This window comes from Meleagris gallopavo, chromosome 22 (genome assembly GCF_905368555.1).
Source record: "Meleagris gallopavo chromosome 22, MGAL_WU_HG_1.1, whole genome shotgun sequence".
Classification (NCBI taxonomy): domain Eukaryota; kingdom Metazoa; phylum Chordata; class Aves; order Galliformes; family Phasianidae; genus Meleagris; species Meleagris gallopavo.
Window position 1 is genome coordinate 901,378 of NC_139425.1, and position 24,321 is coordinate 925,698.

General features: G+C 46.3%; 1 protein-coding gene across 12 annotated transcripts in view; it reads right to left on the reverse strand.

The window, feature by feature from the left end:
* Window positions 1-20,469, reverse strand: part of PHF20 (PHD finger protein 20) — a 65,419-nt gene extending 44,950 nt beyond the window's left edge. For 4 of the 12 annotated variants that reach the window (XM_085241732.1, XM_085241731.1, XM_085241730.1 and 1 more), the window contains exons 1-8: window positions 20,312-20,469; window positions 18,702-18,748; window positions 14,143-14,196; window positions 12,374-12,502; window positions 9,293-9,407; window positions 3,290-3,461; window positions 2,989-3,073; window positions 2,161-2,240 (exon numbers count right to left, since the gene is read on the reverse strand). In XM_085241732.1, the coding sequence (XP_085097858.1) occupies window positions 2,161-2,240; window positions 2,989-3,073; window positions 3,290-3,461; window positions 9,293-9,375 (420 nt within the window). In that variant the 5' untranslated portion in view covers window positions 9,376-9,407; window positions 12,374-12,502; window positions 14,143-14,196; window positions 18,702-18,748; window positions 20,312-20,469. Of the gene's footprint in view, window positions 1-2,160; window positions 2,241-2,988; window positions 3,074-3,289; window positions 3,462-9,292; window positions 9,408-9,824; window positions 9,897-12,373; window positions 12,503-14,142; window positions 14,197-16,747; window positions 16,815-17,843; window positions 18,007-18,701; window positions 18,749-20,311 lie in introns of all 12 variants that reach the window. The other 8 variants (XM_085241724.1, XM_085241723.1, XM_085241726.1 and 5 more) reach the window with 8 other exon arrangements.
* Window positions 20,470-24,321: the final 3,852 nt, after the last annotated feature.

The window sequence follows — 24,321 nt, forward strand, 5'->3', positions numbered from 1 at the left end:
GAGAGATGCCAGCTTTGTTTTCCCCTCCTTCCAACACTCCTGCTACAGGCTATCCCAGAGCTCCTCTGCTCCGAGGAACAGAAGCCTTCTGAGTCTAGATTAATAATTTATATCTGATTGCACGTCGACGCTGCCTTCAGTTCAACTGCCTTCCCTCTGTGTTGCCTGGTAACTTGCAGCATCAGTGAGCAATCAGACTCCTTCCCAGCCACAGCCCTGCCAGGCACAACAAGCCTTTCATCCTCTCACAAAGAAAAGGCACCGGTGTCTCAGTACAACTTTCACTGGATACCATGGGGAAAAAAAAGTACATTCCTTGAATACCACAGCTGTGGGAGAAGCCTCATACATCAGTTAAAAAAAGCAAAACAAAAATACCACCCAAGCCCATAACATCTCACATTCAACACAGCAACCCTCAAACACTGGGTGTCGTTAGCTGTGCTACTCACAGAGCTATCAGACATAATGCCACACCACAACAGGCACAAACCACCTGAATCAAACTGTTCTTAAGGTGAACCATAAACCCAGCAACTTGGATCGTCTCTCAATTTTGCCAACATTTTAAAAGCTTGAATTAATACTATCACTGTGCATTTGCATTAAGCATGTGCATAAGCATTTTACTATGACAGCTTAACAGAGCACGTTAGTATCCCTCTACAAAGGGATACTATTATTAAAGGTGTTTGCTTTTCTAACCACTGCCTTCATGGCTACCCTGCTCTAGAATACGAGCTCTTTTCTTCCACCATCAGCTTGCTGCTGCATCTGAATCCACCTTGTGAACTTACATCCACAAACCTCATCTCCCAGCCTAAGAGAAAGCCTCCTAGTCAGTGGTTAAGTAGGTTTTGGAAGGAATGTATTTTATCCACCAAAAGCCAGATGGAAACCTGATGAGCTCTCCATAGGAAAGAAAAGAGAGAACATTTTGAATATTTTAATGAAGAAAACAGTATTTCTTAGTATTGTTCTTTTAGGTGTTTAAGATTAAATAAGGTAGAAACATTCCACGTGGCAATGAAAATTCTTCTGGTAGATGCCTTGTGAGAATGAGTCAACCTGAACCAAGCACAATTATTAGCCTTTGAAAGTCACTAAGAGCCTCTGCGGCAAGTCTGAAACAGTTTTCCCTCCCAGCCTGGCAGACAAACCTACAGACCTCCAAGGAACAGCACACCTCTTCCCAATATGAGAGATTAGATTTCTGTCTATCAGTAATTTGTCATTTGAACCTGAATTCTAAGACTCAAGTTCCTGAGAAATCCAATATCTTTTTTCAAACTAAAAAAACCAAAACAAAACAAAACCAACAATCCTAAAAGCAAAACACGACTGAAAACAGAGGTTACAGCAACACCACATGCAGCAACATCACAAACAAAACCATTCCTTTAATGACAATTATTCTGAAGCAGGCACTTAAAAGTGTTAACCAAGTCACACAAGAAAAGAATTCGTCATCCTTTCCTACAATGTCCACATGAAAACTGAATAGAAAACAGTTATTCCTTCATCTCACTGTGAGCAGTGAGCTGACATCTCACTAATGCTTTCCAAAATAAGCTCAATTTTGAACATGTAGAACAGAGAAGGCAAAGGGTGGTAGAAGAGACAAATAGCAGAACAGAACGTGGGTGTCAGTAAAGTTTATGTTCTATAAGCAATGAAGCCAGAGAGTACTGGACAACTTCCCTAAAGGTCCTGAGACAATCCAGTAGTTACTCTGGGAAAGAAAAGAACTTTTGTTCACTTCACAGCTCTCAATCCTTCTTTAATACATTCTTTATACATACACGAAAATCGACTTTAACACTGACACAACCAAGCAGTTTTTCAATACCCCACCATTAGCTTTGGTATGTAAATTCTGAATCTGCCAATGATACTTATATTAAAAAAATAAATAAATAAAAATCTAAGTCTATGACTTCTTTAGTTCAAGCAGCATATTCATAAGAACATGAGCCTGAAAACTTCACAAAACAGGCCATGAAGCTTCGCACCACCTTTTCATTTTGCTGGACTTCATCTGAAACGTACAGTAGTTTAGTAAAAACAGTAAAACTTCTCTAATGCTATTTCATTTTTTATAATTCAGCAAGTCAAACCATCAATTTTAGAATATCCTAGTAGCATGAACACACTACTTACCTGATCTTTGGAAAAAGCTTTGACATGAATGTTTTTGACAGTCTGAACTACACCATCATAAAATTTCACAGTGTATGTACCTAAAGTTTGAAAACAAAGTGTAAGTTTAAAGATTGAAAGGGATTGAACAGAGTACCAGAGCTCCAAAGATGAAGCTGCATGCTTAGCTCCAGGTAAGAGCTGTTTCGCCACTTTTCTTAGAAAGTACAGAAGTCATTTCACAGAACAGATAAAGGAAAAATAGGAAAATAATGAAATTACAAAAAAAAAATAAATAAAATAAAATTACAGTAAGCACAAAAAACATCTACATGCCTAAGCTTAAGAGTTTGTCCTTAGATACTCTTCGTCAGAAAACTCCAAAACATTGAGTCCACAGGATTATTAAAGGCCAGGTTTTCTCCCTGATTTTACAACATATACTCAATGTAAAGAAAGCACAGCACAAGAACAAATCTTTACTTGTGGATGCTCAAAAAGAAGCATGGTTGTGCTCTCCAGATTCTCTATTTTCAAAGAGTTCTTGCAACTTTAACATTAGACTTACTGCAACTACATACATCCCTTGATAGTAAATTTAAGAAACAACTTCCCTTGAGTACATACTTATAGCAATTACTGACTGGATATCTCGGAAGATTCTTATCTCATATAAAGGGTGAAAGGCTAAGTTAAAAGAATTGATGGAAGATTAAGGTATGCAATTCACAAAAATTTCTCACATCTGCTTTCAGTCTGCTGTACTCTCTCCAACAATGCAAGAAGGCTGGAACACATTACAAATACATTACTAACAAATGTGACCAAAAAACAGTAATGACTCCTTACCATCCTTGTTAACAGAAGTAACTTTGGCTGGATAGAAGCGACAGTCAGACCAGCATGCCAACACCTGATCATTTATATGAAAACCCTACAAGACAATATTTAAAAGCATTTTCATCTGACAAATACAGAAATACACCACTTCCTTAAAACATCAGAATGTGTAGCTTTCCAATATTTAAAAATAACTCATAAAACTTATACAGCAGGCAATGAAGCAACAGCGAAGCGTTTTAACCGTTATGAAGGCCAACTGCACGTTCCATAGCTTTATATGCTCAAATATCCTTTATTTTCTACTTACTGCACACCCTTCTTCCTCATGTAATCCTTCCTTTCTTAACTGTATTTTCTCTAAAGGCCGTAAATAAGGACTGTCCCAACAAAACCATTCATCATATCTGTGGTTCCACCGTTTGAAATGGATAAGTACTTTTCCTTCCTCATAATCAATCTCTTCAATGTGGGCTGGATACCTGGAGAAGAGGTAGATTAGAATACTTCAGTTAAGAAGAGGTTTACTCTAACTGCACTACGAAGCATTATACACAGATGGCCTTCTGCACAATCAAAAGCAAAATAGCTGAAGACCGCTTGATCTGGTGTGATGGAGGATCCATGTCACCTCATCTAAAAAGCATTAGTTTCTACAGCCTTAGTACTACTTGACACATCACTCGTATAAGCAATTAAGATGCTACAGATGACTTGGAGCTCAGTACTGAATGAATCCCAACACTGAACACTGAAGACAAGGACAGCTGCAGAAAGAGGAAACAACTGAAGAGTCCCAGCCTGGGGTAAAAACAAACAGCTAGAGATCAGTAAAATAGAAAAGCCTCCCCCATTCCTAGAAACTTTACACGTACACAGAACTGATAGCTTCAGCTCTTTCTTACTAAGAGCAACATTTGGAACACCACAATCACTTCCTTCAGAGACGCCCCTCAACATGTCTCATAGATCATTTGTTAAGTTTAACAGTAGGATACTAGCAGAGATGCTAAACCCAAATTTAATTTTAGATTCTTAAAGTTAAAATCCATCTTCAGAGTCCTACGATATTCAAATACAAAGTACATTAGAACTACAGGAATCAGGGAAAGGTCAGACTCTTCTGTTTCTAACCAGGAAGACCTTAATTCTTTAATTGCATTGGTAATTCGTAACTTAAGTACATATTTCAGCATCACAGCATATTTCACTATTTCAGCTGAAGACATCCAGTCACAACTTGTTGAAAAAGAGCTACAAATACTCCATGCCAAAGCCTTACACTGCAACCAAAGACTAATACTCAATGCCACATCCCTCAAGCTATGCCATTAGTTCATCCTAGTATATTATCAGAACACGTGTAGCACAGGCTATGGAGGAGAGAGAAAGACTGATGGATATACTTATGGCAGGGACATCTTGACTCCTTCCTTTCCAGGATGTGATTATTTGTGTGTGATGTCACCATTTGCTGTACTTAGGTAAGCCCCAAACTACTCTGCATGGGGTCACAAGGAGGAAAGATCTGCAGTCTTTCCACACATGCCTTGTTCTTTCAGAGATGGTTTACTCCTCAGGAACTGCACATTACTAAGCACAAGCAGTGACAACAATCAGTATACAGCTCCCTGCACAGAGCAGCAGAAATGGGGGCAGGAACTCCCAGCAGAAGCAGTTCTTGCTGTTGGGACTGCAGCAGAGCTGGGACTCATTCAGATTCTCAGAGATCAATGAGAACTCTGCTGGGGATGACCCAGAACTGACTCAGCACAAAACTAACAATGTGTTCCACACAGATGCCCATCCCCGGGAAATACACTCAATCCACTGATTTTCTCCTGCTAAGGAGACATGCTTAAGTGACAGGAGCCAATAAACCATTCAGCCAAGACCGCTCCCTTCTTCATACAAGGAACAGGAGACTACACCAAAAGAATCATCACCCCAGAAGCATGCACCAGCATCATCCACACCTAGCTCACCTCACCTCCTGAAGGCTCCCTGATGGTGGGAAACATGCTGATCCATCAACAAGAGCACTAAAAACCATATCTGACAGCAAGACCCATTTCAGCCTGGTCAAAGGTGAGTGAACCAGAGCTCTCAGGCAGCTCCTGGCTAACACACTGCAGTATGAACAAGCCTTCCTTCACTGAAGCAATCACCATCAGCAAACAGATGCTCAGTGCTTGACTGGAACATTAAACCTGACAGAAGCTACATCACATCCAACCAGAAGCTTCAATGCCTCCCGGTGCGACCTTCCTCTTGGATACAAAGCAGCACAGTGCTGCCTCACGCCTGACAACTTGAAAGTGAAGACAAGAAGCTCCCAGGCTCTCAACAGCTCTGAGCACAAACTGACAGTGCAGGCATCCTTCCTCCAATATTTAATCCCGTCCTTCAGAGCCCTGAGCAAGCACAACACATCAGGATGCACACGCCCTCACAGATCTACACAGAAGGTAACACAGGAAACCCATGCAAGCACACGTCATGGGATGGAAGTAATCTAAGGAATTCAAGCTTGTTTATCAAGAAAACACACTGGAAAGTTTTGCAAAGTAAAAAGCAAGAGAACTGAAGTCTGACCTAAAGGACATGAAAAGAACACAGCCTGCATGAGTCCACGTATGGTCCATCCTCCACCAGACCATGAAGGAAGAATTAAGCTGGCTGTATGGGCTTTCAGAACAGATAAGCGACTTGGAGTAAGAGATCCTCAACTGAGACTGATCTGAATGTTTATCTAACGTGCTGACGAGCCAGATGAAATCAGGTAACTTCTTGTGATTTGTCAGGAGACCAAAACAAACGGCCTTACATCTCAATCTGAAAGGAATGGCGAGTCTGCATCTTCCAGGGCCTTATGCTAACGAGTTAGATAAATAATAAGGGGAAGCTTCTGAGAGACACAAACTGTGGCAATTAATTTCCATAAGAATCCAAGCAACAATTTAAGACTTCAACAGCACAACTCTCTACAGTCCTGATTAACAGCAACTGGCAACCTCAGACTACAGCTGTCAGAGCACAGCAAGCCATGTGAAGGGAGGTTTCTTGTAGAGACAAGGCAACTCTCTGTCCTTTTCTGTGAAGAAGTGAATATCTAGAAATTCCACCAGACAGTGATGACTGAAGGAGCTCCCCTCTTGCAGGCCTGGACTAGCCTATCTCCCTTTTCCTACATACAACCCCTTTTCTCTTGGAGCTAGGAAGGCAATTCCGAGGATTGAAAACCTCCAGGAGGAGCAGTACTATGAAGCACAACTACTGTGAATTTCCATGTTTTCAGCACTGGAACAAAGCTGACAGTGTGAGCAACTACACTCATGACACTGACAGTCTCTGCCGTAACACAGCAGTACAACACTCATTACAAGATTACCTTACCAAAACTCAAGAACCTTGACTAGAATCAAGTTCCTTCCTATGTTACTTGCATTACAGATGGATGAACTTCAAAGAAGCATCATTAAAGTATGGAAACAGGAGATGTCACCATCTGCCTGCTGGAGGTAAGCAGCACATTCATCCTCTTTTCATTAGGAAGCAATATCTGCAGCTAGCCAGCAGTGAAGACTTCAAATGATTAAAAAAAACCATCAAGAGTGCAAAACTGCACTTCACAATTGAAAAAAAAAAAAAAAAAAAACAAACCAACAAGCAAACCCAAAACAAAATGAAAACCACCAAGAATTCAATGCAGCAGAGATGTATGTGCAGGAGAGTCACCACAGCCAGCCTTTCTGGGTCCTTCGGACCCAGGGCTACACCACCAGGACAGTCCCTTCTCCCATCCTCACACTCCAGCACTGTGCACACCAAGAGCCTTTTAAGCACGCACAGAGGTGCTGTCTGATGGACACAGCTCTTCCCCTTCCGTGCCCCCAGGTCAGCACACCCTGTCAGAGGCCTTTCATGACACGTTTCACACATCAGACAAGCCTTAATAAACCAAACCAAACCACCTAGGACAAGCACCTCAAGTACCCACTGTGCTCTCTGGAGTTCAAAATCTAGGATCTTATGCCGACAACTCCATCAGGAATTGAAGTGACGCTCAATATATTGTGAATAAAGATACAGCAAAGCAACCTTTGGTAAGGGATTTTGTTTTCTCTAAAAGATGCAACATGCACTACACACTGCAAGGAGCAGCCGTGGCATTGGTTCCTCCACTAGCGCGTGCAGGTTTTTTCTATGCAGTAGGGCTGGAAGGTTGGCACCATTCAAACATGCAGACACTGAACAAGCAGAACCTGCAGTGCAGGGCACAGCCACTGCCGTGAGGGCAGGTAAACGGGGCTCCAAGATGAACTGCTTTCCAAAGCTCTACTGAAAGCAATAATGGCTCACCAACTGTTTGGTGTGTTTGGTACTGAGCACAGAAGTCAAGGCCAGCCCTCCACCCTAAGAGGCGACTTCTGTAAGAAAAATCCTAAAATCTGCACACAATTATAGCCAGGACCTCTGAAGGTTTAGAATGAGAAGAACAAGCACTGGAAATGAAAAGTTCTGCATCCAAATAAGAGGAGAGCACTGTAGCCATACCACAGAGCAGCTCTGTTGACTCACTGACAGGTGAAAGTACTGAAGATTAGCCTGTCTTCCTCTACAAATCCACACCTTCTAAGAATGGAATAGATAAGGTCCCTTGTCTGTCACTACTAACATTGGTAATTAAGCCTCCAGACCTTACAGGTTTTGGTACACAACCCCTGAATATCCAGAGATCATCACTCAGGAAAAGATGGACTTTCTGACCCAGGTTTCAGGAGCTCAGCAAGCAGATGAAAACATTCAGAACTGAAGAACCAATAACTACATTATGAGGTTAAAGAGCTGCAGAACACAAAGCACAAAACAGGTCATTAAAGAAAAAAAAAAAAAAAAAAGAATCAAGAGAGCTTGAAGTCTGGATATATTACAAGTCTAAAACTAAATTTAAGCTAAGGAATGTATGGAAAGTACTAAGTGTAGAATTCTATCCCAGTCCACCAAGTTTCCCAATGTAAGAGCTACATACTCATAGCCTGAGGCACAAACGTACCAGATGGGTAGCCATGAGCCCATCCACACTAAGCTGTACGTCTATTAAGCCTACACAGCAAACAGGCCTGAAGTCTTTTTTTTGCAGATTTTACCATTATTTCTTGTATAAACAGAACACAAAAGATACAGCATGCAGATTTGGATTAATACCCTACTTACACGTCTCTGTCACACAGGAAAGGCAACAAAATCCAAGAACAACGTAGTGTTTGTGCTTCATGTTCTTTCCGTGAAGAGCTATGCTTACTCATTTTTAACAATTCCAATCTCCTTGTACGTGGAAAGAAAAGAGATTCTACACACGACTGATACATTCTGGAACAAGTTCTGCACATCTCTAGGGCAGCACACAATCCTTCTGGGGTGCCCAGAGGCTTTGAACAGCCACTTGCGCACATTTATCCTGCCTGCATGTTCCAGAGCCTGACATTCAGTTATGCCAAACCCAGAGATTCTTAAATAAAAATTAACTAACTACTGATTTCTGTAGAGAGAAGACATCTTAAGGCACTAACAAGAACCACTTAGTATTTAAGTAGCCTTTGACTCTAGCAATTTTCAGTTATGAGTGTTATTTGGTCCTTTTCAACCCAGGCCATTTTATGATTCTATGATTATTTCCTAAAACAAATAGAGTAAGAAAGCTTGAAGTTGGCTCAAAGTTGGCTCGAGTTGACTTTCAGGCCCTTTCTCCCCTTCCTGCGGTAGTTGATTAAAAAAACCCTCAAATCCCCCAACATCTCAAATCCTCAAAACTCAAATCTGCAAGACAAGCACCACAGCAGATTTCCTAACCAGGGTGTTTCCCCACTCAGTACCCTGGCAGCTGATGGCCCCACGTGAGGGCATGCTGGAACAATTTCAGACTTCGAAGTCTACAAATTATAAACAGCGATGGGAAAGGAAGCAGTGAGGAACAACCCTGGGTATCCCGTCCTCCAGAGGACTCATCTCTTCACACTGCCTACACGATCAGCTGTATCCAGCACAGACTTCCCAATGTGAGCACAAAGCCCCGCCAGCTGTGTGCAGCCCTGCTCCCCAGACACACACAGCACGAGCACACTTCTAGAAATGCCAGCACAACACATCAGCAAGCATTGCCCATTTCAAGCACTGGTATATAAGCTTCTGGAAATTAACTGCTTTCCTACAAACCAATGGCAAGGACTCTAAATATGTATCAATATAAAGTGTTTAAGATATTAAAGACTTAAAGTTAATATAATATGAATGTTTTTGAAAAAAAAAATACCAGTTTTTTAATCTGTCACGGGCTTCCAACTGGGCTCCCACCTCAAAGTTGATCCCTCTTCTATTCGGAGGATGTTTTGTCATTTTGTAATATCAACACTGCTGATTTTATTCCCCTGAAAAATGCAATTAAATATCAATCACTAATCAAGACACATACAAAATAAGCTTTTGCACCATAACCCCCAAAACCTAGATGTTAAGGGACCTTAGTATTTCTTGTTCACAGAAAGTAATGAGGGCAGTTATCTCTAAAGCAAGGCTTCCCCACTGATATTGTATACAGGATCATTAAAAAAAAAAAAAAAAAAAAAGTGTTGTCAAGGGAGCTACTGGACCATGGAAGACTGAAGCTCAACCTTTCTCCACTAGTCCAAGTTCCAGGTCAATTAACAACTCTGCAAACCATGACTGAGACAGAAGATTCTTGACATAATTTCCCCCCCCTCCCCTTCCTGGTTTTGATAAAAACAAGGAATCCAGTAAACAGGAAGCAGCAGAAACACACACAGTAACAACCTTTCAAAATCTACCTGATAGCGAAGTACTGAAGAACACTTGTTGCCTCATCACTACTAATGCAGTTCAAAAGAAATATTTAGTTACTACAAGAAAAGAAAAAAGAAAAAAAAGAAAAATCTGCTATTTCTTTGTTAAGGAATATATCCATCCACACCTCAAACATCCATACTTCCATCGCAGACTCACATCAAGAATTACCACTTCCTATCATTAGCAATCAAATTCCATGTCTCCAAATGCAGAGCACATACAGGTTGCTTAATGCTGTAACGTAGCAGAACTTGGGGCTGCAAGTGGATTCCTCACCTAGTATTAAACTTGCTATTCCTTTTCTAAATAGGGACACATTAAGACCAAGCACCTCAATGTGCCACAAGAAGTACGTGAATGAAGCTCTCTGCAAAGGAGCCCCTCAGCAGCGGGGGTCCCAAAGAAGGGGCATTTCAGCTCACCTACAGCAGGCAGTGGGAGGGCAGGCCGGCCTCCTGGCTGCAGCAGCACTGCCTCACACAACAGGGCCTCTATTCATAAACAAAACCATGCCAGCTTTGGCAAGGAAGGCTGCACTACAGCTTATGTTAAATTAAGAAAATAATAATGGAAGAGTATTGAGAGGGAAATCTGAAAAAACAGCAGAAGCCATTTGATAATATTTACTGGGGCTGCAGATTCTGGTAAGAATCTGAACCGTTTCTTCTTTCCAGCTGGAGTCAGCTGAACGTCAGCATTTGCCAGAGCACACACTAACCACACCAACACAGCCAACACCAGGGCGAGCAGCTGATCAGCAAGTTGAACAAGAGCAGAGACGTTAAGGAAAAAAGGATTTCAGATCTCTGCTCATCATCCCTTCCCCCAGACTCCCCCTCCCTCTTGGGCTCCTTTGGGTTCTTCTAGCCCCCAACTCAAGGTGGTTCAGCCCAGTGCTCTCTCTGCTTGGCAACTTTCCTTGCAAAGCAGGCTGTCCTCTTCACACGCAGTTCATTCCAGGATCAGCTTCCTCAGGCAGACACACTTGGCAGAACATTATTCCCCAAAGCTGTAAGGCTTCTCTCTGCTCTTATTCCTTTTTCGTATTCTTAAAACTTCTTACTCTGCAATGACTATGAGCAGCTTTTCAGGAACTGATACTCCAGAGTGCAGACAAGTCACTGGTTTCAACAGAAAGTATTTCCAAATCCATGTCATAAAAAGCACACATTTCTGTTGTTTAAGAGGCAGAGCCTTTCCCTCCTTCTGAGAGTCACCAAGAGGTAATTCAGATTTAAAAGACTATCCAACCATTCAATTACTTGTACCTTCCTAATTGGTACTCACACTTCTATCAAGACACTGCAGAGGACAATATGCTAACATGAATGCTGATCCCTTTGGGGATTTATGATTTTTGTCTTCTAGAACAAGCCTGCTCCACTCTGTAGCAACTCTTACTCTTCAGCTTTTAAACTTCATCAGTGTTCAGCCCCCGATCTGGTGAACCAGGAAGCTTTGAAAGAAGAAAGTTCCTCTGTAACTGACGCATCTCCTTATACTGACATATAGGACATAAGCAAGCAGTTATAGCAAACTCATGAGTAATAGCCTCGTATCTTCTCTCTGGAAACTGCAGAGTCACTGCAGTTTCCAAACCCTCACTTACCTGCACAAACAGAATTTTCCAGATCACCCACAAATACGATTAAACCATTCCCTATGAACAATGCATCAGAACAAAACCTTGCCTTTAAACCAGCTCCACTTCCAAATAGAGTATTACTTCAGTTCAAATGGCAAATTCAGTCCCACGATTCAGCCTCACCTCCTTCATTCTTTAACATACAAACCCAGGGATCCCCTCCCACCTCCAACAAAGCCCAACACATGGAAAAAAAAAAAAAAAAGAAAATGAGGAACTCAATGAATCACTGCAGTCCTCTGGCTAGATGAAGGAGCACGGTTAGCTTTGGCAAACTGCATCAACACAAGATAAAATACATAAATATTCAGTACAAAGCGGTCTTAAGTTTTATTTGGGATGGTCAAGATTCTGTCCAGCTCCTGTAATGCATTCTGTATCGCTGGGCATTTCATAGGGCTACAGAAGAAGAAGAGGCAGGTAGGGCAGGTACTGCATTAACAAAAGGCATCTGCAAAACCAGAGAAAGTAACTAGCAAGAGACTGTCCTGCGTCTGCTGAAGATGCAGCACTCAGGCTGCTAAAGAGAGCCCCGAGATCTGAAATGTAGCAGCAGAAAACCCAAGTGCATTTTGCTTCCTGTAAGCATGAATCTTGCTTTCTATCCATATAGCAGCATAAGCAGCTTCTGTGCTAAGACAGAGTAATGGGAGGTTCCACAAAGCATAAGCTGACTGCCATTCACTCCAGCACTTTGTTCTGAATAATCAGACTGCTAGCATATCTGCGTGCATACTGCGGAACTGACAAGGACCAACTCCAATCGCATTTTGCACAGCAGGTTTCTACTGCTCAGCACTTACTTTTGATCTCTTACTTATACTATCTGCATACATCATGCAAAGCCTTGCATCTTCATCAGTGGTAAAACAATGAAAGCCTCACCCAATTCACCCCCTACAATATGCTTGCCCCCATCAGGGATGGTCAGTGCAGAGAAGTCCACGGTTCCCACCACAATCAGAAGACCTTGCAGGTGGATGACCACAGCCATGCTGTGCTGAAACCACACACCTGCAGATGAGAAAAGGTAATGGCTGTATCAAGCTACAGACATTGCTACATTATACAACCCTAACAACATCTTATGAAGACTCACATAGTGTCACAAACATTGAAACAGCACCACAGAAAAACATTTTGGCGCTGACTTGGGAGGCAGATTACAGCAGACCTTACAGCCTACAAAGTCAGCGTGTGCCATGCCTACCAGCCCCACTGCTGCCAGGCAGTATGTCTCACTGTACTTCATCCTATACTGAACAAAAAAGGAAACTGAAAACCCACCAGTTAAAATACCCAGAGAGTTGCTGCACTAGCTATTCACTCAAGGAATCCTTTGGTCCTGCCTGTCCATTCACACACACTGTTTCACAGCAATGCAAGTTTTTGAGTAAGGGTTACAAGGAAACCCAAGATCCAGGGTATCCTTATCAATGGCCTTTCACACATTGATGCACACCTCCAATCAAGTGCTTTGTTAGCTTGCTTTTTTTTTTTTTTTTTTTTTCCTCCTTTTCTTAAATTGCAACAGGAGCAGATACAGGAAAAAACATGAATTAAACATGCAGACTATAAGACAAGGCAACAAGTTCCCAGGAATACTGTAACATCTCCATTTTCTATCCCAAAGACACTTCAAACAAGATGCCAGACTACATCCAGTTCTTATGTGCACTGCACAGGATTCTCAAACAGACTGCAATCAACACTGATTTCTTGCTTTCAGTTTGCCTGACCAACAAGCACCATGCAGGAAGCAAACTCTTTGGCTGAGTAACAGCACCAAAACCGAACCCTGAACTGATACTTGCAACTTCCACAAGAGTAACACATAACTAACTCCTTATCACTGAAACACCCATGCAAAGCAGAAAGCTTTGAGTTTCACTGCAGACATGCTTGACTCCCAGTTTCTGCAGGCAGACTGCCCCAGCTGACACCTGCATTTGCTCCCTGTGCAGGCAGAGCCACGACCTCCTCAAAGCACTGGCAGCAGTGGCGTTAGAAACCAACCACCCTTCCTGGGTCGCCATCCTCACACTCTCCCTGAGATTAGAGGACAGTGAGAATGTCACTTCTCACCATCTCATCAACAACCCACACAGCTGTGCTGGCAGTGCAAACTGGTGGGGAGACCAATGTAGAAGCAGAAATTGGGAATGTGGGCAATTTTTGTAGTAAAGTTTATTTCCATTACCAAGTGCAATTAAAGAAATAAGTACATGATACTGAAAAGAATGCTTTTCAGCCATCTCTTACTTATTCTGTTATCATCTCTTATTTAACTGTTCTGGTTTCTTTTCTCCTATTTTTTTTTTTTTTTTTCTCTCTTGTAGCACGAATGTTAGAGACACTTAAACACTGAACAGGCAGAAAGATTCTGGAAAAGGGTTCAAATCATGGAATAAAGCAGGCTTTCCCTAATCAATACAAGCTATATTCAAGCATAACTACTTTGATCAAACTACCGTTTATTCAACCAACTGAAAGTCTGCAATTTCTGCTTTAAGAATACAAGGCTTTAATTTATAGGAATGGGATCCACAGCCTTTGCAAGAATGAAGAAAAATGAATTTTACAATACGCTGTAAATGCTTGAGGGGAAAAAAAAAAATCATTTAAGAAAACTGAGGATCTGTGCTTATACTCACCAAGAAGAAGCTCGCTGCTTATATGGTCATGAGCATCCCTGTGCTGCTGTACACCTACAGGGAAGAAAGAGAATTGCATGAATTCTGAGACAAAAAGTACTTTAGAGCTTAAAAAAAAACCATTCCTATAAAATTATACAGAGTATCATACAGAGTATCAGTTTAATCTGGAAATATTGCAATACAGAGTAGTGCTGGTTATCGTGATCCAAATTATAGATCAATCCTAAGGTCCTTAAAGACTCTCTGCAAATCCTGATCAAATTTCCCCATCATTTATTTATCCTTCACTAAACAGAACCCACCAGTAACTTGCTGTTCCTTCTATTCTGCACACCAGTTATTCCAGAACACCTCCATTAACTAAGGCAGTAGACAACATACCAAACTTTGTACATCCCAACTAACTCAAAATTCAGGGTACTGTGTAAATATGTTTGAATAGGTTAAATCTGCCATACAGCACATCTACCCAAATGCACTTAAATGAAATTACGGATACGTTCAGTTTTATTGCGTACATCATTGAGAAGGTCTGAGGTGAAACATCAGGCTAAAGAGGCAGGACAGATGGTTACAATTTGCATTCGCCATCTCCTCCAACAGCTTGTTAATCACAACAAGTCCTGCTGGTGGCTTTGGGGCTTTTCCCCCCTCTATCTTTCCCCCCCCCCCCCCCCTTCCCTTTTGTTTTACCAAGAGAGTGAAGTGGGAAGAGCAGTTAGGAATTTGTCTATCTAGCCACTATTTGGCAGCTAACATTTTAAAGCTTATCTGAAATATTCAGAGACTTCAGTTCAATTACTCCGTCCCAAATCTAACACTCTCTTTCCTTCTCACAGGATGAGAGCTGCTACTGAGAGAAGCCCGGAAATATCACAGCACCAACCACCTTCTTATCGCCCAAACATTCTTCAACCCTGAGGACCGAAACTAAAAAAAGAGGAAGCTTCAATTCTGAAACATTCAAACACGAGAAACAGCACATAAACAAAACCAGGACTTCAGAGCTGAGTCAAGGGCTCAAAGTGCCTGAGCACTCCAGATCTGGAAGCACATCAAAATTCTTTTGCAAAACAATTACAGCAGACGCAGATTCACAGAACTGGAGTCATCACTTCTGATGCAATACAGCTCCTACTTAAGCTGGTGGGTTTCTGCTGCAAAACCATGGGGGTTAAACTTCCTCAACAAGTGATCTTTTAATATAGATTATTTGAAAACAATTAAAAAAATTGGAATGGAAGCCTTCAGCAAGTTCAAGTAAGAGACATCCTCTGATTTTATAAGCACAGCTTTTCAAGATGCGAGACTTCAGAGCTTAAAAGATATTTTAAGTATTACGAAAACATAATACTTTATTTAGATATGTATTTAGAATATCTCTTACTCAGAAATAATTCTGACCACTACAAAAAAAAAAAAAAACCCACAAAAGCAGCCAAACAAATCAGAGGAAAAGAAAAAACAGAACAATTCTGTCTTTGGAAAGATTCTACCAACTGCAGATTCTTAAGATCTCTGATTTTAGAACTTAGTTGAGGAAGAGTTAAGTGTGGTGTGAAGGATTTCTTAAGGCACAACATCTACCGACCAATAAGAATTCAAGGAAATGAGGAGTCCAAATGTTTAACAACTTAAACAGCGCTCATGTGAGCTGCTGGGTGGTAGGGAAACAATTACCCAAAATCATGATAAAGTTCTCCACACCAATCCACACAGCCAGCAGTGTGCCACGAGCAGCTAGCTATGTGAGCAAACCCACACCAAGACAACCAAAGGCAGTGCTCCTCCATTAGCACCCCTTGGATGACCTACAGCCGTCCCACGGCTCAGGGATGAGCATTCTGGCCCTACGAAAAGCAAACAGAGTTCTACAGGAAGTTTCTTCATCCAAACTTCCTTTCCGTGTCAATACATGCACGGCTTCTCCAGGCAGAAGACAGTGACAGAAACAAACTACAGCCACTTCTATCTTTCTAATTTAGCCTGAAGCTAAATTTCTAAACTTCTAATGGAGCCCACAGCCTCACCATAATTTCTCCTCTTTGCCTCCCTGAAGTTGCATAAATCCACTTCACGATGCTGAATGCACTGCATAGAATTGTCCCTTAAAAGACATTTCTGCCCTGCCTGATGGCTGCCTACGTCAACTGAGAATGAAATCAAGAAGAGGAATAAATTGGACTGTTTCTCATTCCCGCTCCATACTCCCTCAAAATCAAAGAACAACACACACCACAAAGCTCCCTGGACAAACTCACAGCAAGGCCACATTCACGTTTTTGGTTGAGAGTGGTATCGCAGCAAGGTAAGGTTGGAGCCATTTGCCAGGGTGCACTGTCAGAGAGCAGCCTTGGAATTCAAGCAAATCCACACTTTAGAAGAAACTCAAAACCTCAGGTGTTGAACTGACAAGCTCAGTTTTGACCTGATGTTGTATCACTGGCTTTGCTGTCACTCTGGATGTCCCAGCAGCATCCTATACCCTTACAGCAGGCTGCTGAACCCAAGATGGTGGGCATCAACATGTATTCCGGCTAGGGAACAGCTCTGAGTGCAAAGAGTCACTAAAGCAGCACAAAAAAGCATCTGATAACAGTACCTGAGCACTAGCAGGCTTGGAGTTGTGATTCTTTGAAGTCACACTGAAAAAACATCTGTAAGAAAATCTGGGGAAAACAAAAACACAAAACAAAACCAAAAATGTTTTTCATAGAATCTACACTATCTGCACTAACGACCACTGTTCACAGCCAACCAGTGTACAGAGTTCTGACACTTACACAAAACACCTCCAGTTTCATTATGCTTTTTTTTTTTTTTTTTACCCCAACCATGCTGACCATACCATCCTTGTTGATAAGGAACAGGATATTTTCCTGACAAACGAAGTGAAACCCTGCACACTACGTGGTCATGAATTTTGCTGAGATGTCACATTTACATTAAGGAGACGCACCTGTGTGTGCCACATTGTAAGGAGGATGCAACTTTCCAGGCTTATTACAAAAAGAAAGGGAAGGGGTGCACTTGAAGGCTGCGCAGACTTCTCTCCCAGCTCAGAAACAAAAGGGCAGCTGGGGAAAAAAAGTCACTGCATCCTTTTGCAAGACTGACGACAGCAGTACTGAGAAGACAGAGATGCAACCTAAGCACAGGATCTACATGAGTACAGAGGATCACGTCACACAAAAGCCATTAGCAGTGCTCAGTAGAGTGAAGAAGCAATTCAAGTGTGGTATTTTGTGTAACCTCAGATACACTACTGAAGCCTTTTTGATTTCAGCATTAAGAAAAACAGAAAAACCCAACTCAAACTCTACTCAACAGTACTGCCATCCGTGTCCCAGGGCCAAAGCCACATAGTTCTACAGCTGGAGCACTACAGAAATTCAAAGGAGTGTTTTGACTAAAATTATGCAGAACTAGAGGATGTTCTCCATTTCTCGGAAAGAAGTGCTGAGATTAAGTAGTAGAACAAGCTTGTGCTGGAATTAGTATTTTAACCTCAGCAACAAGGCCAGGAAAGCTTGGCTGCTAACATCATGCACACATGAAAATAAAACAAAAAAACAAACAAACCCCTCAACCTACCAGACAACAGCTCCTTCCCAGTATCCCACTTAGTGCAGTTACACAGTACCCAGAGATACAGACTGACACAGCTAATAGCTTCTTAGCTAATTTCAGAACCCTACCTGAAATGGAGTTCACGCAAAGTTACAAGCTTGAGAAGTGGGAACATGAGAACCTGATGAGGTTCAACAAGGCCGAATGCAGAGGTGGTGCTAATCCAGATATAAGAGTAGACCAGGAGAAGAACTCACTGAGAGCAGTCCCGTGGAGAAGGACATGGAGGTCCTGGTGGATGTAAAGCCGGGTATGAGCTCACCAGCAGTGCTCACAGCCCAGAAGGCCAACAGTGCCCTGGGCTGCATCAACAGAGGGGGCAGTGGACCAAGAGAGGGGATGGTCCTCCTCTGCTCTGTCCTTAAGGCTCCACCTGTGGTACTGAGCCCAGGCCTGGGGCCCCCAGCACAAGAAGGATGTGCTGTTGTTGGAGTGGGTCCAGAGGAGGATCACAAAGATGCTCAGAACAGCATGGGTGCCTCATCCCTACAGGTGTTCCAGGCCACAGATGCAGCCCTGGGCAGTCTGATCGGGTGGAGAACAACCACCTCACAGCACGGGTTGGGACTGGGTGGCCTTTAAGGTCCCTTCTGTGCCATTCTGTGACACACACAGCAGACTGCAGCTTGCTACATTCAAACAAGGTTGGCTCTCGAGCCTAGTAAAACCACACAATGGCGTGTCAACAAATCAGCATATCTCAAGAAGGAATAAATACTACATTTTAACAGCGTTATTTTCTGCCACACACATCTGCAGTCAGCCAGCATGGACATGCTCTGCACCTGCACAAACACTTAAATCTAGCACTGGAACAACGACAATAAAGCTTTCAAAGCCACCAGACCCAGCATTTTCTTGATCAGCACAGGCTATGGAGCTACTGACAGCAGAGTCAAATTAAAATCAGTAAGTCAATTCCTTACCTGAAAGACGTGTTTTCCTACAGGAGGCTCCAACAGTTAAGATAACCCTGTAAGCAAGGGAAAGATAGTTGAAGACTGTAAAAGAACAAACGCGTTACACACATTTAACAACACTTCTTAACACGATGGGCCATTAAGTCCAAAACATCTGCAACTTTTCTTTAAAAAAAAAAATTAAAGCAGCCGCCACCAAAACAGCATCGCATCTACATCAACAGGCAGCCCTAAGAATGCACCAACGGCCAGAGCTCACCCATGTGTCCTTCATGCAGCCCAGCACACATAGCACAGGATGGAGCCACACAGAGGCGAGCAGAGATGGTCAGCATGGCCATCCCAAGCCACCACATCTGCTCCTGTCAAGGGCTGATGAACCGCAGCCCTTGAGCTTCTGGAGAATTTAGCATGCCCTACAGTTAATTTAGGGATTGCACCCTCATTCTCTGACCAAGAGGGAGAATTTAGGTCAATATCATTGCTTAGATTAGCCAAGAACTGCAGGAGCAAGAAAAAGAGCTTTGGAGAACTTATCCAATTAAAGGTAAGAATTAATTATATGCTTCTTACATTTCAATCAAGGCAGTACTGTTATAAGCAATTACTATGCTAGCCTCATTCTCAACTTGACCTTAATTAATTACTCTGGATTACAGACAAGCAGACTGTAATCTGACTGCTCAAGTGAAATCTGTCCATGCGGACACGGCGACGGCGTTACTGGTGACAACGTGCACCACGAGACATCCGGGGGAACGGCGCGTACCGACCTGCACCGCCTCCAGCTCTCCAACCACCTCGAGTCACATAGAAGTTAATGAAATAATTATACAGAGAATGCTGGTCGGGCACTTCTGGAAAAGGGACCTTCACAGGAACGGAACGAGTCCGGGGCAAAGGCAGCACTGCGATACAAATGCTCATTACGGACACAGAGGAGCCCCAGGTTATCAGCTCTGCTTCGCACGGCCCGGCCGGGACACCTCGGCTCCGCTCTGACCTCACCGCCAAGAAAACAACGCGCCGCCTCCGGCCGACCGCGCTAAGGGCGAGCGGCACGAAGCGGCTTCGGGACGACGCACGGAGATGCCTGTACCGACCGGCCCGCAGACTTTTAAAGGGACAAAGAGGACGAGGATGCGCCCCGCGGTCCCGCCCGCAGGAACGGCGCGGCACCGTCAGTCACCCCGCGGCTCCGCCACCGTCACCCCGCGGCGGTCCCGCCCCGCCCCGCTCCGCCCCCGCGGCCGCGCGCCCCGCGGACCCCCCCGTGCCCGGCCCCGCCGCTCCGCCACCTCCAATCCCGCAGCCGCGAGGTGCCGGGCCGGGCCCGCGGCGCTCCCCAGCCACCCGCACGGCTCCGCGGGCCGCGGCGAGGGGCGGTGGGCGGGGGCGCGGCCCGGACCCCCCTCGCTTCAGCGCGGCCGCGGGGAGCGGCGCCCGCTCGGTGCTCCCACGGCGCGGCCCGAGGGACGCAGGGGCGGCCGGCCCTTTGTGCGCGGGGCCGCGTGCAGCCGCGCCCGCCCGGCCTGCCTCGCCTCGCCTCGCCGCGGGCCCGCAACGCGGGGCGGTCGGCGCGAGCCCAGCCCGCCTGGGCGGCGCCGCGCTCTTACCGAGAGATCCGTACAGGAAAAAGGGCTGAGAACGGCCTAACGCCGCCCCCGGGCCCCGCTCCGCGCAGAGCCCAGCGCCACCGACCGCGCAGCGCCACAAAATGGCCGCCTCGCTGCGGCGCCGCCACCCGCCGCCAGGGAGGGGCGGGGCTAGGGCTGGGTGGGCGTGGCTAAGGGCGGGACTGATCCAATGGTGGGGCGTGGCTAAGAGCGGGGCGGGGCCGAGCGCCTCTCCTTCTCGCCGTTAGGCACGCGGGCATCGCGCGCGAGGCGCTCAGGGGGCGCGGGAGCGCGCGTCGTGCTGCGGGCACTGCGCTGTGCGTTGCCAGTCCGAACCCTTTTTGAGTCTTATGACAGCCGAAAGCCTGTCATAAGGGCTGACACGCAGCAGCAAAAATCTTTGCGGGAAGCGCTCTTGCGGCAGGATGTAAAGAGCAGGAGGAATTACAACGGCGCTAAACAAAATCTTCTCAGAGCTTTGTGGGAAATAGATTTCTTCATTGCTTTCATACTTCCACAACACCGGGGTGCGGTGTTTCCGCGCGATTCTCCGTTTATTTCCTTGCTCTGAGAGTTTCCACTCCCCACATTCAGCGCTCCGTGCCCTCGGCCCCCCTTCCCCACGAAAGGATCCTCCGGGACCCCGCAGCTGCTGGGTTGGAGGAAATTCCTCCTTCTCCCTTTCTCTCCCTCCTCTCCGAGGGCAAACCCCTGTCGGCACACGGAGGTTCGTGCCAGCTGCTGACGGACGGTGCACGGCTCGGACCCGGCGCTGAAGCCGCCCCGCACCCTGCGCAGCCCTCGGGTTCTGCGGACGGGAGGAGCCCAGATCACAGCCGCCTCCAGGTCACTCGGGATCGCGGATATACCTGTGGGAAACGGGGCTTCGCGAGCCAGGAACGGTTGCTCTGCCCGATCTGGGAAGCGACGCTGTTCTCACCTGACCACGAGAGGTGCTGCGCTCCGTGCGGGGCGCTGCGGGAGCGGCGGAGGGGGCGCGTTGCCAGAACGCAGCGCCTCTCTTCCTCCTCACAGCCATCCCCACAGCTGCGCTATCGCCGAGCCGCCCTCGAGCAGTGCCGGGGAGCAGCTCCGTGCCGCGCCGCTGATCCCCGCGGCAGCACGCGGCAGTGCAGGCGGAGCCGCCGCCTCCGGAGCGGCCCACGCGGGGTCACTGCCGTTCCGCCGCGCTGTGCCGGCTGTGCCGCAGGGCCGGCTGGGGTCGGATGGGGGCCGGCGCGGCTCGGCGGAGCTCCCCGCCTTCTAAAGAGCAGCCCCGTGCTCTTCCGTTTGGAGGCAGCACGCACCGTCACTGCGGGATCCGGGTACTGTTTGCAATTGCGAAACATCTATCTTCCCCAGCAGGCACCAGGGCTGTCACTTCAGGGGAGGCGGCACTTTCTGCTGAAACAGCTCCTCAAAAGACAGGGACCCGTTCCTCCTCCAACTCCCTCCTCTCCACAGCCCCTTGCAGCCCGTGTGCTCACTGCTGCTGCCTGGGAGCCGAATGAAGCACCGGCTCCGGCACAACGTGGCTTTCCTCCAGAAGAGCAGTCAGGCGCTGGAATGGGCTGCCCAGGGGAGTCACCGACCCCGGAGGTGTTCAAGAAACGGTTAGATGTACTGAGAGATATGGGTTAACAGGAAATATTGGTGGTAGGTGGACTGGATGATTTTGGAGATCACCTTGCTGATTCTGATTCTAAGGGGAATGAAGGAAATTGGGCTGCAAGTGGAGATAAGCTGACATATATCACTAGACTTGCTTTGGGGAACCAGCAGCTTGTGAAAACACCCTTGGTCTCAGTCTTCTAAATGCCTTCATGGGCTTGGGCCCTGAATCCTGCAAGCACCCAAGCCTGGCACCTGAGATCTCAGTCCCTCGGGTTACTCCTTAGCAGCAGTTTGGTTCCAGCTCCACACTGGGCTCCAGCTTGCACCTGAGCTCTGCCAAAAGAGCACGTGGCAGCTGCTGGCTGTGCCCAAAGGCTGATGGCCTGGGGTGCACCTCTTCCTCAATAACAGCAGGTAAAGTAGGCACTGCGATACTGAACCTCAATTTAAAACTCCCATCTGCTGATGAGCACCTCAGTCCTCTCCCTGTGGACCTCTCAACACCAGCAACAGGATCTTTGTGCTTTCTCTTTGCTCATGTTTTCACAGAAAGCCTTCGTGTTCAATCTCATGTTCTCACATCTCCATACTCCTCCTCCAGACAGACAGCGAGGAAGGCAATCCCCTGGAAAAGGGATACTCAAGCTCCCTTTTGCATACCAGTAACCACTAAGCACTTCAGACAAAGTGCAATGGCTTTGATGGTGAGGAGGAGTAAGCCCTGGGCGGGAGGAGTCTCTGAGAGTGGCAGGAACTCTGAAAGCAGCAGCTCTCAGCAAACACACTGCCCTTATCCATCTCACCCTTGGTGATGTCCGCCAGACGATCTCTGGGTGTGCCCACACAGCCTCAGCACTGCTCTGCAGAGCCTCAGCTCCGTGCCGGCCTCACCAGCCGGTTCTGTTGAACCTGCTACTGCTTTGCTGTGCCCACATCAAACCCAGTGTGGGGCAGCGTCAGGACAGAGGCCCTCCCGTCTGCCTCCTTCCTTTGCTGCAGGGCTCCTGACGCAGGCTTGCCTGTTCCTCTGGTCTCTGTCTCACCTCAGGGCTGACTGAGCGCAAAGCCTGGCAGGAGGGTTAGGCTGACAACAGACTTCCCACTGCCAAGGGATCCTGGGGAAGATGGAACCCCTGCGCACCTCATACTTACAGGGGAATGAGAGACTACAAAAAGCCCTTCTATGGAGAGGGGTGACGAGCGAGCAGGATGGGTGGTCTGGTGGTTGCCATGTCCTGCACAACACCAGGCAGCCCTCAAAGCAGAGCCCTATTTCCCACTGCCTTGTGTGAGCAGTCCCACAGCCGCCCCTCAGCCCCTGGTAGCTGCACAGCCTCTCCAGGCACCGAGGCAGATGGCCGGCAGCAGCCCTAGGGGCTTGTTGCAATTGATAGCTGAAAGGATCACTTTCACCATTTTCATGTGCAGATCCACAGGACACGATGGCAGAGGTGATGAAAAGCTCATTCCAGGCTCTGCGCAAAAGCCATGCTGAAAACATCCAGAAATTCACCACCACCACCCAGAACACCCAGCACTGCGCGACGCTCATCCCTTGGGACACGTTACGCTTCCCTGGCAGGTGCCAGGTCTGCCTCTCCCCAGAGCATTGCAGCCAGGTGAGCTGTGTCTGTATGGCTGTCCGGCACGGTTTCCTCCTGCTCTGCTGATGGGAGCCAGGCAGGGGCACAGGGCTGTGCTGAGCCCAGCCCTGTAAAACGACGTTTTAAACAGTGCAGTAAGAAGGCAGGCCGGGGCAATGGCAGGGGGAGTTCAAGTCTCTGAGCCTGGGCTGATGCACTTGGTTTGTAGGCTTTCTTGATTTGGACAGTGAGTCCATTTCACAGCAAAGCCACTCAGACATCAGGTTGCAGACATCTACCTCGGAAAGGGCTGTGTGAGGTTAAGACACTATTGCTCTTCCTTCTGCTCTCGTCACTGAAGGCTCCAGGTCCCACCTGTCTCTTCTGCCAGCGAGGCTGGTGTGACTGTGCCCGTGACTGGGCCCACACAGGCGATCCTGGACTGCTGTGTGCCAGGAGCAGCCCCTGATGGCTGTGCTCAAGGCACACTGCCTTTTCCCGGTGCCTCCAGGACTGCGATCACCTCCAGAGCACCAACAGCACACAGGGTGTGACCAGTGTGAGTCTGGAGCACCAGCACCCTGCTCCCAGCTCCTTCCTGGAGTGGGGATGGAGGGAAGATCCAGAAAGTCCCCCAGTCTGAACATAACAGTGCCCCAGCCGGCCAGCTTAGCCTAATCACACCTCCAGCACCAGGACAGGCTGTGCAGGGCCAGCCACCTCCTGCACACTGCCTGCAGTGCCCATGACCACTGGATTAAGGATATTAGCAGCATATCCCCACCTTATCCTCTGAGTATCCATGCGTGCAGC